The sequence below is a fragment of the Polyodon spathula genome, chromosome 9 (genome assembly GCF_017654505.1).
Source record: "Polyodon spathula isolate WHYD16114869_AA chromosome 9, ASM1765450v1, whole genome shotgun sequence".
Classification (NCBI taxonomy): domain Eukaryota; kingdom Metazoa; phylum Chordata; class Actinopteri; order Acipenseriformes; family Polyodontidae; genus Polyodon; species Polyodon spathula.
The window spans coordinates 44,783,880-44,797,584 of record NC_054542.1 but is presented as its reverse complement, the minus strand read 5'-3'; the positions used below and the strand labels follow the sequence as shown (position 1 = coordinate 44,797,584).

Sequence of the window (13,705 nt, the reverse complement as noted above, 5' to 3'; positions counted from 1 at the left end):
TCTGATATCCACTGTATTACATGCAGAAAAACAATATTGTATGGGTTGTAATAATGTGTAATAAATGTCCCAGGCAAGTTTCAATAAAGCTGGAGGTTTTGTTTTAAATAAATCTCAAAATATAACAAACAGCTGGACATAAGTGGGGGATAATAAACCACGTATTTGTAATTTTATTTTAAAACATGTGCAACTACATTTTTTTCGCATTACAGAATTGGCTATTATTTTTAACAACAAAATGCAACAGCTTTGTATGAATGTTAACACATATAGAAAACTAGAGCCTCATCTTAATTAACACTACTGACCACAGAAAGACAATCACAAAAATCTGACCTAATTTGAATCACTATGCAATGCTCATACCTGTTTAATTCTGCAGAGATCTTCAACTGCCTTTCCATAAAGGAAAGTCATGGATGTGACCTTGTTCTGTAGAGAATAAAAGTGAACTGTTAAAAATACCTGACTTTTTAAAATAATGAATATGTACAGCTCCGTATTCCATACATATTACTGTTGTTTACAGGTTAAAAAAAAAGGGGGCGTATCTGAGCAATACACATAGCCCCTGCACCACAGAGATAACACGGACACAAACAAAGAAGATAGCTGCTTCTGCATCCAGCGCTCAAAGAATATCATGGACATTTGCAGAGCTTTTTGAGATGTTATAGTAATAAAATAATGACTTGGATCGCATTATTGAGGAGTTTGGTAATAAAACGAGTGATTACGAGAGGATTTATCAGTATGCATGACTATGAAGAGGTATGTGAAAAATACAGCGCACAAGGGGTGGTGGGGCTTGGCTGGAGATGCAGTACTGAGTGTTCTTTTGCTATGCAATGTCTTTTAAACCTGTTTTACTGTGAAAAAAATATTTTAAACCGCGCATGTTAAATAAACAGCACGTGTGAATAAATTGGACCTGACGTGCATAACAATCGCTGAATAAATGGACCGCAAAAGGTTAAAGTATTCCTTAATAAGCCAATTCCATAATAACTGTATGGACCACAAATACGAAAGACTACGTATCAACACTAAGAGAAAACAGAAAAACAATGTATAAAAACCTTCAATGGTTTAAAACTAAAACAAATACAGTTATCACCAACAAATATATTATAGTTGTTTTATTATACAATAATTGTATTATTTTGCAAGTACATTTTATCCAAAAAGAATAATCTGAAAAAAATTAAGCGTAACAAAAGGGATGAAAACTCTTGTCCTTACTCCGATGTCTCTTGAGTTGTCCACATGCACAGAGACGTAGCGGGGGTTTATTCCCTTCACACAGCTGATGCTGATGCTCTTGGTCTTGTTCTTATCCTCGTCACCTGACTCCCAGAAGGTTTCTGTGGACCCATCTGTTAGGCTGCCGATCATGGCTGGCCGGCTAGAGGTCTTGATGTCAACTATGCTTGTAAGATCTTTCAGGCAGGTGACGACACACAGCTCCTGTGACAGGAAACATGGTTACTAGCAAAGTGTTGAAAAACATTTTTTTACATTTTTACGACCTAAGCCCCCCCCCCCCCCCCCCCGCGCCGGGCGGCGCTCGGGCAATTGTGCGGCACCCCCCTGGAAACTCCTCCTGCCCACAGTCGGCAGTGGAATAGGACTCGAACCGGCAATGTCCAGGCTATAGGGAGCATCTTTTACTGGATGCACCACTCGGGAGCCCCCTAAAAAACATTTCTGATCCATTCCTCCATAGAGAACCAGAAACAACCAATTTAATGATTTAACAAGAAACTGCAGTCGTAGCCGAGGTTCCACTGGTTTCCCGAGCCTCTCACCTGGTTAGTGGCTTCATATCCAGACTGCACACTGATGTTGAAGCTTTCCTCACTGTCCCCATCATCTGATTTAGACAGGATGTTGTTGATGTGGTGAAAGACATTGCTCTGGTGCAGGAACTGATGATCAGACTGCTTGAACTTCAGGCTCCAGCATCTGCACGCAAAGAAGGTATTTTTAATTTCCTTTACATTGGATAAGAGGTGTTCTAGATTTCAGTTAAACATACTAGTGACACTTAAGTAAGACTTGCATACAGAGAGTCTTGCAGGCATTATTGCTTAGACCCAGACACTCTCAATAACTTTTGCTAAAGAATGTCTTCACCAAATTTAATCACAATTGGATAAACAAACCTCATCCCCGGACGTAGCTAGGCTACCAAATTCAATCTAATAGGAGCTAGCAGTGCAGATCGTCCTATCCAGTGATGAACATACCTAAGGGCCATCTGCTGCAGGGAGCTGCCGCTGGGCAGAGACATCATAAGGTCTGAGATGGTCTGCAGGAGCCGATGAAAGGTGTGGGGCAGAGGGTGAGCTGCTTCTCCTGCAATCACGATATCGGACAGGGGGTGCTCACACACACGCGTGTCTTTCTCCTACACAGGGAGTGCATATAAAAAACAGGCATTTAGCAACATCAGAAACGCAGGACATGTTTGCTTGTAAACGTGTACATTTACCATAGGCTTTTTAAAAAATAAAATAAAAAAAAAATTGAAACACAATCACATTTTTTTTTCTCTAAAGGAAAAACTTTCAGTCGGATATAAAACCTTTCTTCAGCAAGGTCCGATCAGGTGTGTATCGGAATCAACTCTAAGCTGCTGGCGCTCCAGTTTTAAGGCACTTTGAATATATGTCAGTTTTTAGTTAAAGCAAATTATTATGCTTTTTTTTTTTTTTTTTTAGGTTTCTTAGGCTGCTTTGCATGACCATCAGACCCAACTGTTACTGATTTGTACAAAAGTGGGGAAAGGAATAAGTAGATAGATATATATATAAGGAATTCACATCAGTAGATAAACCCTGGATTAGCAGAGCAACAGCACCTGTTCAGCATTTTCCTTGTTTGCTTTGCTCTCTTCATCCTCCTCCTCTTCTGGCTCACAGGGAGAAGGGGTCAGGGATGCCACAAAATGCCACAGAATGTCATGGAGACAGGTGGTCTGGATGACGTTGCACAGCAGCCAGTTAAAAGCCTGAAGGGCAAAAAAAGGTAAGGCAAGTTTTGACCAGCCATCACATTTTTTATATCATGTGGTTTAAAATAAAAGCATTAAAAAAAATCCTGGGTATTTCTTTCTTCAACATTTTCATTACATTTAATTGTATTTATCAAAGTAAAAAGTGTATTTATACAGTAAGTCACCACTGAGAGGGGAAAAAAAAAACGCAATGGAAATAATCTAGAGTTAAAGGCTACAGCACAGTATTTATATCCATCTATTTAGATTTAAAAAAAAAAAAAAACACCCATGGTTGCAATATAATGTATCTTCAAAAAAAAAAAAAAGGATGAAAGTTTAGTTTCTCATAGCAAATTAGAATTTGCCAACTAAAATCACATACACGCTGTCATTTTTTGTCTTGTAGCACTAAGTATTTTTTCTTTCCATACAGACATTGCAATAATCATTTTGTGATTGTCATATAAAAAACAGAACATATACGACACATTATCCTCTAGCATGCACTCAAAGAAGAGCCCCATGAGTTTGACCTAAATAAAGTGGTTCATTAGGACGGACCTCCATTGCAAACACTCTGCAGGCAGACTTCCTCAAGGCGTGCCTCATCGCCACTTCCAGTCCTTCCAGGTCATGGTGCTGGATGACAAAGGCCAGGACAGGCCACTGGAAATTCCGCTCCCCTTTACTGAGTGAACCGTGGGCAGAAATCAGCCGTGAGAGCTCTGGGGACGGGTGTCGAAGAAGAGAAGAGCCCACTTCTGCAAGGAACAGCACACATACCCACTTACACATCAAGCTGGTCACATGCTATTTCTTTAAAACCATCCCCAATCCAGTAAAAAATATGAGAGGGGTTGAATGCGGCATTAATTGGCCATTGCTGTTTGCTAGAATTATGTATAAGGAGCTTTGTCACCATTCAACGATAAAAAGATTTTCTGGCTAAATGTTTAACATTTAAGTTACTCATGCCCATAGAAAACAACTTCACTGTTTTAGTCTCCTATTCCACAAAAAGGTAAAACTCAAAAGTAGAAACCAACCTAACAAATGGCAAGTGGAATAACAAAAACACAGCTTTTGTCTGGTAATGAGACTGAAGGTGTACCTGCATCTCCACTGTTGACTCTGCGTCTGGGAATGGCCTTCACTCGAGCAGTGGAGGTGGAGTTCTGCTTGTCATATTCGGATGCCACCACTGAGTAGGACCTTTGAAATACTGTGCGCTTGGCTGTATCGCTGTCAGTAATGGGGCTTGTCTCCAAACTGAAAAATACAGAGTACCTCTAAGGATCTGAGTGGTAGTTCATTCTCCATGGTCACTCATTAGTCATAGCTTTAAAGTACATATGCCACATTTCTGTTAATATAATTGGAAATGCTTGACAACTATGGATGTGCATTAAAGGATGAACTGACAACGGATGCAACTGATGCAAAAAGGTAAAAGGATATATCGTACCTGTGAGGCATGCATTTCATATTGCATTCAGGCTCCTCAAAGACATTGGGGCTGGCGTCTGGGGTGACTGATATATAAGGGGCTGGGACTGAGGTTGATCGCAAGTACCTCATCTCATCTTGGAAAAGATTATCATCATGGTATCCACCAAAATTCTCTGAATGTTGTCTGTACAAGGCAAGAAATAAACAAAGATCACGGTTTTGGAAATATATTTTATTGGACTGACATTGACTTATTTTATTTACAAAACAGATAACGTAAAACTACTAAAACTCGTAACTCAGTAAAATGCAATACAATCACAGTAATCTTCCACCATCTGTTCTTTCAGAATTTACAAGTTCACTTTCATTAAATGTGGTATCATTGTTGAGAACAGATAACAACACATTAATTTGTTTTTTTTAGTTAACTTCATGGATCCACACATTCTTAAAAATAGTACCTGCTTATGTTATCTTAACATTAGCTGCTCAAAACCAACATAAGGATTGCTTAAAAAAAAAAAAAAAAAAAAACAGAAGGATAAACAAGAAAAAAAGCCCCACAAAGTAAATGCAATAAAGTACTTCCCCTAATGCAGGGATGTAGACACAAGTCAGCTATTTTCATAATTTACTAAGTTAATGATGCAAAGCTTAGCTGTTTCACATCCCCAGATAACCTTGCTATTTATTAGACTATATCCCCTGCTAATGCAAGGCTGGTTGATCTTCACAGGAAGCTCACATGTATATTTATTTTACTGACACTAGTTTGTTATAAAGAGAAGCACTCCTTTCTATTTTATGTCAACATCCAAACATGTACTCACTTGACAGCAATGAACCAGCACTGTTTCACAACAATAAGTCATATGGGTTGAAGCAGTCCCCTACCGTGCGAGAGTCTGCAAGTAGAGACAGCCAATCTTGTTGGGAATCTCCTCGGTGACACCCTCCTTGAGGCTGGGTAGATGGCTGTGGAAGGGTTTGGGCGGATGGTGACAGAGCATGTTGGGCTCTGCGGCACTACTCAGTGACAGCAGGAACAGGGCGTTGGCTTTGATGACTTGGTGAGCCTCCATGGTGGGGAGGGCTCGGGGGGTCTTGACTTGCATTGGTTTTTTCCTCGACTGCTTCACCTGATGGCCAGAAAGCTACTCAACTCAAATAGCCATAGGTTTATACTGAATGCAACAGTAACACCGAGGAACTATCTATATGAAACCTGGACTTGCTAGATTCATACAAAGAGGATTCAGTCCTCAATTTCATTAAAAATTCATGGGCAATTTTTTTCCTTCCACACTGCTGTAAGTTCACTCTGTGTTATGGGAAATGAGGCCCCGTCTGAGCATTACACTTGCAATAAATAGCAGCACATACAATAGGAAATGTGAGGTGAGGTCCCATTAGGAGAGAGTGGAAACCATGTGCTACTATGAAAAAGAGCTGTGGTAGGATAAATGGGCTTTATCAGAGAGTAATTACAGTGAAGTCTGGAAAACAAAAATATTTCGGCAAAACTAAGGGGCCAGTGAGAATGCTTATATTATTAAGACTAACATACATTTTAAAGACTTAAATTGTTAGAATTAGTACATCTAACATCAGCAAGGTTAAAAGAAAAACAAACCTTTTCTCTTGCTGCTGTTTGCTTCTCGCGGAGGTACTTTTCCCTGCAGCGGTCACACACTAAATACCATGTGCTGCCTCCGATTCCTCCATCTCCACAGTTACCAGCCCAGCCTCCACAGAAGTGTCCAATGCTATTATAGCCTTGTCCTCCAGCATACCGACCACAACCTGCACCAAATATGCATTGAAATGAAACACACAAATGGAAAACATGCTACTTTTAATTCCTAGATGCAGTCCCACCAAATTATGTCTTAAAAAAGTTATCCCCTTTATAATTATTATAGCAAGTTAATAGTATTTGTTCTTGGTTGCCAAAGGACCAAAGTGACAATAAGAATCTATAAGTACAAATCATACTTTACCTGGATGGGTTTGTCTCATGTGGTAGGTCACAGGGTAGGGATGAGATTCTCCACAAAGCTCACAAATGGTGTCTTTCTCTGGCCCACCCATAGCAAGTTGGGCCATCTCTCCAAAGAGATTTCCTCTTGGCCGAACATCAGCCTTCTCCTTCTTCTTTTTCTCCTTTTTGGATTTCTTGCCATCTTTCTCGTTCTCCTTTTTCTTCAGAATGGCACTGGAACCAGGGCTGGGGAAGATCATATTCTGGGTGGCAGCTTTGATGGTGGCCATGGAGATGTCTTCCCAAAAAGCCACGAGGTGCTGTAAGGTCAGTGGAAGAGGGGACTTTGTCTTTGTGGTTGTTTGACTACAGGTCTCGTAGATAACTGTTTCAGCCTTCCCATCCTCACACTTTTCTGGCAGTGGAGGTTCCTTGAGCATGGAGAGGACCTTATTCTTGTTGATACTGCCCATTTTCGAAATGTCAGGCCCGTGGGGAGAGATGTTGAACATGTTCAAGGCAGAGGAGATCTCTAGGGAGTGCCTGTTCTTCAGCTTGTTTTCCTTCTCATCCATGGCTTGCTGGCTGCTAAGGCTGCTCCTTATGGGTGCATGCTCCTTTGTGAGCTCAGGATTAAACTTTAAGAAGGATGAGCAGGCCATGGCATCATGAACAATGCCCTCATGCCAAAGAAATGCTGCAAACACTGCACGGGCGCACTCAGCTACTGATGGCGACATAGCTTGCTTGGCGGGCTCCACCAGACGTGCATTCTCACCCTTAAAGAAGGGACCAGATTTCTCTTTCTTGGGCCTTACATGTCGGCCAGGTGTCTTACGGCTGACTTTGGGGGATGACCTGGTTTCTTGCTCTTCCTTAACTGGAGCTTTCCCTATGCTGAAGTGGACTTTTGAGGAGCCTTCTTCAATGTTTCTGGCATCGGGGTTTTCATCATTACCATCATCATTGTTGGATGCCAGAGTGCTGGAGGTGCAGACCTCTACCACCTCACTGTGCAGGTTTTCCTGTACCACGTGGGAAGAGGGAGCTCGGTTTTCATCATTGTCACCAGCTTTCCCATCTTTTGGTGGGATTTTTGGTTTGGGAGAGGTGGAACGTCCACGTATAGGCTCAGTTAGGGGAGGTTTTTTCTTCCGAAGGGTGTCAGGATCTAGGGTATATGAGTCAGACTTTGACCTTTCCCTAGGTGGATCCAGTCTGGATTTCGAAGATGAGCTGACTATTAGAGGTAGGTTCTTTTCGTACGGGGATGTTGATCTTGGAGAACAAGTGCTGGAGGGACTGGATCTGCCAGATGACAAAGCCTTTGGTTTTGGTGAAGAGGACCTGGATCCTGGGGTGGGCGATTCTGCCCTTAAGCCTTGAATGCCTTTCATTGCCTGAAGGGTATTGTGGTTCGGAGACAGCGACCTGCTGTGAGAGTCTGACCTCAACTTAGCCGTGTCAGATTTCAGTACGAGGGATTCGCTGGCAGACATGCTTTCTGTGTTCTTCATCTTTGTTTGGTCAGCAGAGGCTCTGCTAACACGGCCATCCAATTTTGGGGATCTATTTTCTGTTTTGTGTTTCCCAGGCAGGTCTAACTTTCCAGCAGGAGATAAAGGCCTAGCAGCTGTTGCTAAATTCCCTCTTTCACCTACACATCACAACAGATTAATTTAGCAAAACAATATTTTTAAATTACATCAGTATATTATAAACATACTTTAATAATCATACTAAGACTACTGTTAATACTAATAATATATATATATATATATATATATATATATATATATATATATATATATATATATATATAAAAAAATCTCACATCTAAATTAATTTAAACTGTTTTATATACAATGACAATTTAATGGTGTTTAGCTATAAAGAACCCTGTGATAATACTCAATACTACAGAATGAATTAAAAGGAACACTTTTCTAGAATTCGTTTTCTGTTTGATTTTCCTTATTTCCAACCAATCCAATATTTCTCATCAGTAGCTATTGCCACTTAATTTATTTCTTTCAAATCAACACTGTAATGAACAACGACAGATGGTCTAAAACGTCTAGGCAACAATCCTAGCTCAACTGAAATATTGTAAAATGCATGACAATTTCTAAGTCCTGTAAAATAAAAATAAAATAAAAAACACCAGGGTATTCCCTTTGGAATAGATAATTTAGGACAAATGTATTGGCCACAAAGTATATCAAAACACAATGACATTTACAAGAACTTGTGAATGCTTTCTTTGGAATGTGTTAACATATGCAACTGAAGGGCCCCCTGCCATATTCACAGGACAGTCACACCAGGTGCCTGTGGGATGGGACAGGACAGGACTGGACAGGACATCAGGCCTTATTGGTAAGTAATTGAAAATGATGAGAAGGCATTACTTCTTATAGTTATTCTCTATTAGTTTTACTAAGTTTATGTATAGTATGCATTAGTCCAACATATACTGTGTATACAAACAAGACCGATTTTCCCCCCTAATATAGGATGTTTTGTTTTCAACAAGTTGCAAGTAGTTTATTTAATTCACTATAGAAACTGTAGTGAAAATAAATACAAAATAAATTTAAAACAATGAATATCTAACAAATTATATATTTGTGTTTTTACTTTTAAAGAAACAAAATCTTACACACCGCTCACAATATGCGCCTTCATTTCTTATAAAATAAATAAATAAATAATAAAAACACTACCATTCCTTGATTTTGATGGTAAGAAATGAATCAGAAAGAAGCAGTATCAATTAAATCCCAGCTTTGTGTGCATTTTGCTGGCCAAGCAATGGCATGCATACCCACCCTTTTTTTTGTGAGCTAGTGATGAGCGAGCAGAGCCTGGCCCAGCTACACTGCTACCTTTGTGCACACGCTCACGTGAAGCAAGGCTGCGAGATGAAGCGTCTACAGCGAAAAACAGTGGCAGGTAAGCGACAGAGTTTAAAATGGAAGAAAACAATTAGGAAAAAAAAAAGATACACAACAGGCACACAAAGCAATTTCAAATGCATGAACTGGAGGTGTACTTGCATTCAAACTGGTCTACACTTAAATACACCTATCACGACCCTCAGCGGTACTGTAACACAGGCTTGGGAAAACAGATCTAATCTCTCTTAAGCAAAATGTATTGCTCTTGTTCTTGCTGTTTGTCTTGTAGTAATATTTACAAAAAAAAACCAAAAAAAAAAAACCTGACAGATATTTCATCTGGTACTCATTGGAACATTAAGAAAGACTGTACACTAGGTTTCCTTTAATAATTCTAAATATTTCACCATTGACTATTGCTGTGTAATTATAAATGGTTATTTTGTTTGACTTTTTTTCACATTGACTTGTGAATTATCATTTTGTTCCTGCTTAACAGTCTGGGCAAGCGCAAAGGCAAGAAAATTGTTTAATGCTGGGCCTAATAAGTTACAGTAGGCCTACATTCCTGTGTTACAGGTTAGATGACTCAATCTGCACAGCTGAGCCTTGCAGTAGCTGCACATAGTCATCTATTCAGGGCCATACTACCTGTAACAGGGAATACAAAAAACAAGGACTTCTAGGGTTGTGACATGATAAATGGGTTTCACCTGGAAAAAAAAGGAAAGAGCAGCAAAACAATGAGAACATTGTTATACTACAAACAGGTCAAATCTTTGTAATGTAGAACCTTAAAGCTGTAATAACCAAGGCTTTCAAAAAGGCAACACTGTACTTCCCTACAATCTGGCTTAGCACAACTTCCAAAATAGTTCACTGTGCTTGTCCACTGCTCCAATACTTAAACTACAGCCCTAGCTGAATTTACATGGTTGTTATGTATCTTTAATACACAGTGCAATGGGGGAATCTAAAAACTAAGCGACACAAGTTCAAAACAAAAATATATTTAATTAGTTGCTCTTTTAGGCCACAAAAACAATAATAAAGGCATTCCTGCTTCAGTTCACTTTCAGAAAAGGATCAAACATATTTAGTCTGGACAAAAGGAACCAATGGGTTAATCATCCAGGGAGGTCAGAGGCAGTATTTTTCAGTTGCTTCAAAGCTCATGTCAAATGAAGTGGAAATGACAAGGAATGGTGCAGAATGTATGTCAAGCAACTAAAGGGGTACTACGAAAGCCATGGTAAAGGTCCCCCCCCACACACACACCCACACCCACACCCACACACACCAATCCCAAAAAGAAAAACAGTGTGTGCAGGTGGCACAGACAGACAGACTTACTCGGAAGCTGAGGCTGCTGGAAGGAAAGGGACTGTCCAAACACAAATGGGCTGTGGACAAGGGAAGAGGGAGGTTTGGCAGCTTGCTCAAATACGGGAGGAGCTGGGAGGAAAGGCCGAGACTGAACACAATTCAGTATGGCACTCAACTGGTCACCTGCAATGTGGAACACACGGAAAACTAGAGCTTTTACTAACCACTGTCATCACAAGCACGCTTACAAAAGCACGGTTTGTTTGGGCGTGGGAAAGAAATAGTCGGCACTAGCACTTCCCCAATTAAACAGTATGTATACACAATCCATTGCCTTCTTGCATAAAAAAACCCCCACCTCAGGACTATGCAGTAGTAGCAGGGGTGTGCTGGTCACAAGTGGATTGCTCATCTGCTGTTTAACCCTTTGCCCTTTAGAAAGCACTGTTGTACATTTAAATAGGCTACTGACAAGGGGTGAGGCACCAATTACCATGATCACAGAGGAATTATTACAAATGTGAACTATCTCACTGTTGCTTCACTGTTCTGAGTAATAGGCTATTTGGTTAGGCTGATAAGTTCCTTAGAGTAGTTTTATTGGATGCTACTTGGTGAAAGTAGAAGGTCAGTAACGGCTAAAGGGGTAAAATAAGCCAGTTAGCTAAACCACACAGAGGCAAGTCTCAGTACAGAGTAGAGGGCAGCACTCAGCTCTAAAGTCTAGTTTAGTGCCTGGTTAAAGTGACTCCTAAGATGGGATGGAAGGAAGGTTTCTCAAAGAGAGGGTTTCTTGCCCATGCAGAGAGAATAACAACAACAACTCCCACTTCATGCACAACACAAAAGTAAATGCATGCAATACTACAACTGGAGGGTTTTTCTGGGTTTGCAACACTGAACTGATGTTGTTGCCTAGTTATTAAGAGCCTATTCATTTTGGCTGTAGTATGATCTGCAATAACATTTAATTGCCTTGGCATTTTATTTTTTTATTTTATAAAATGGCTGAACGAATACAAATCTGTTCGTTAAAGGTTTTATAAAATACATCTATTCTCATACTCAACAAGACAGGGCAACAGGCTTTATTACTTGAGTTTTTATAAACCAGATATTGCTGTATAATGAAAAAGCTACTAGTAATATTTTATCTTCGATACGTCACGGTTTTATTGCCTATCACTGATTTTAGATAATTGTGTCATTTTTTTCTGCTTAATGCATCCAGTACTAAACAGACAAACAAAAAAAGGTAATACTTTTGCATTTAAGAATGTTGAAAAGTTGAAATTATACATACCCACTGCCAAGAATATAAACTACATACAACACACGCCAAAGCATAGTTTAATCAAAACTAGTTTAAAGATTTTGCTTTCAATTCCATGCAAAATGTCACCAAATTCGAGAGGAGAAGTTTCCAGGTTATAGCTATAGTACTATGGGAAAAATCCATATATCAGTACCATATGGGAAAAATCTATTTTCCTGTTTCACTACATTGATTTATGATGTTCAGCAGGCACCCTGGTTATATTTGTTAAATGCCCCATGTGGGTATATTTAATATCAAACTAGTGCTGTTATTTTCCTTTTTTAAATATAAGGGTAAAGCTACTGTACAACTATTGCCATCCATAGTATTGAAACATTAACCAAAAAAAAAAAAAAAAAGTCTATTTCTAAATTAATACATTGTCCTGCCAAACATTAGCACCCACTAGCAACAAAAGGAAGTATTAACTTGATGCTGAAATGTCTCCTGACGTCTCAAATAAATGTTGCATTTTTTTCTAGAGATTCACAGTTCTTTGGCTGAGGTTATGCAGTAGTCAAGTAAAAATTACACACTTCTTGTTCATTTAAAAAACAAGTCTGGCCACTTGAAACGTGACTACCTTATGGTAGTCATTTAAAGGGGCATACTAGAGAACTGGAAATCATTCTAGAGAACCGGACATCATTCTACAGCGTGTTACTGTTTTACCTTGCACAAAGCTGCACTCTAAAGACACAAGACAGTAAGACAAACACAAACAACCTATTTGTACCTTAGAAGCCAAATGATACAGCAGGTATGGCAACAAATAAGGAAATGACGGAGGGGGTCCTAAGTTCCTACACCTACAATACCAAAATCAAACAACTGTCTCATTTGTTTGTTCAGTAGTTTCTATAGCATTTGCTAAAGCATGCAATCTACTTTTCAGACGTAAGCTATCTATAGTGATTCCTGTTTTATTTGTTTTGTATTTTTTTTAAACACTCCAGACAATCTAAACAAGAGGATTGGTTTCAGCCGTAAAAAGGTCACAAAAAAAGCCCTGTTTGCAAAAACAGAGAATAACTAAGTTTGGCAAAAGACAGCATTAAAATTAAAAAGAAACCGCACAGATCTGTGAGTACAGCAAAAAAAAAAAAAAAAAAAACACACAGTACACAGGCAAAACTAAACATAAACAAACGGTAGGAGAAATCAATCAAAAAAATCAATCAATCAGCTCTACTCTGCCGTTCATTTTATGAACAGCATATTTGTTTTTATTTATGCTGCTAAATATTCCTGGTTTTAACCTCATCAGTGTCTCAATATATTCTTTTTATAATAGTGCTACGAGGAATTCAAGTAGGAGGCGATGGAAATGTTATAAGATGCGGTTTTGTCTTTGGGGTAGCCCTTGAGTTCTAGAATTAAATCACTGCCGGGGTTAAACTAGAACGTTCCCAACACTAACAATGTTTGCTAAATAATACATCTAATCATCTACTTCTGATTTGCCTAATAACGTACATCCGTTTGTTTGTTCAATATGAGATATAGGTATCAGCTGAACAATATAATTTCCTCCGATTCATATCAGTCAAGTCCGTTATTCAAACGTGAACTGTTATGGACAGGTTAAACTCACACAGTGTATTTTTTAGATTTATTTATTTATTTTAAATATAGTTTTCTCAGATCTCACAAATACTGCACTTTGAATGTGCGATGCGGATTTGATTTGACAAATGTAGGCTTCTAAGCATTGAACAAATTGC

At 39.1% G+C, this 13,705-nt stretch overlaps 1 protein-coding gene across 17 annotated transcripts in view; it reads right to left on the bottom strand.

The window, feature by feature from the left end:
• Positions 1-13,705, bottom strand: part of mycbp2 (MYC binding protein 2) — a 91,570-nt gene that overhangs the window by 9,841 nt on the left and 68,024 nt on the right. For 11 of the 17 annotated variants that reach the window (XM_041259709.1, XM_041259718.1, XM_041259719.1 and 8 more), the window contains 13 exons: positions 10,691-10,846; positions 9,269-9,370; positions 6,457-8,094; positions 6,090-6,259; positions 5,351-5,610; positions 4,470-4,637; positions 4,116-4,273; positions 3,566-3,765; positions 2,867-3,016; positions 2,253-2,413; positions 1,812-1,968; positions 1,246-1,470; positions 370-435 (listed from right to left, as the gene is read on the bottom strand). In XM_041259709.1, coding sequence (XP_041115643.1) covers positions 370-435; positions 1,246-1,470; positions 1,812-1,968; positions 2,253-2,413; positions 2,867-3,016; positions 3,566-3,765; positions 4,116-4,273; positions 4,470-4,637; positions 5,351-5,610; positions 6,090-6,259; positions 6,457-8,094; positions 9,269-9,370; positions 10,691-10,846 — 3,611 coding nt within the window. The remainder of the gene's footprint in view (positions 1-369; positions 436-1,245; positions 1,471-1,811; positions 1,969-2,252; positions 2,414-2,866; positions 3,017-3,565; positions 3,766-4,115; positions 4,274-4,469; positions 4,638-5,350; positions 5,611-6,089; positions 6,260-6,456; positions 8,095-9,268; positions 9,371-10,690; positions 10,847-13,705) is intronic. The other 6 variants (XM_041259724.1, XM_041259727.1, XM_041259725.1 and 3 more) reach the window with 4 other exon arrangements.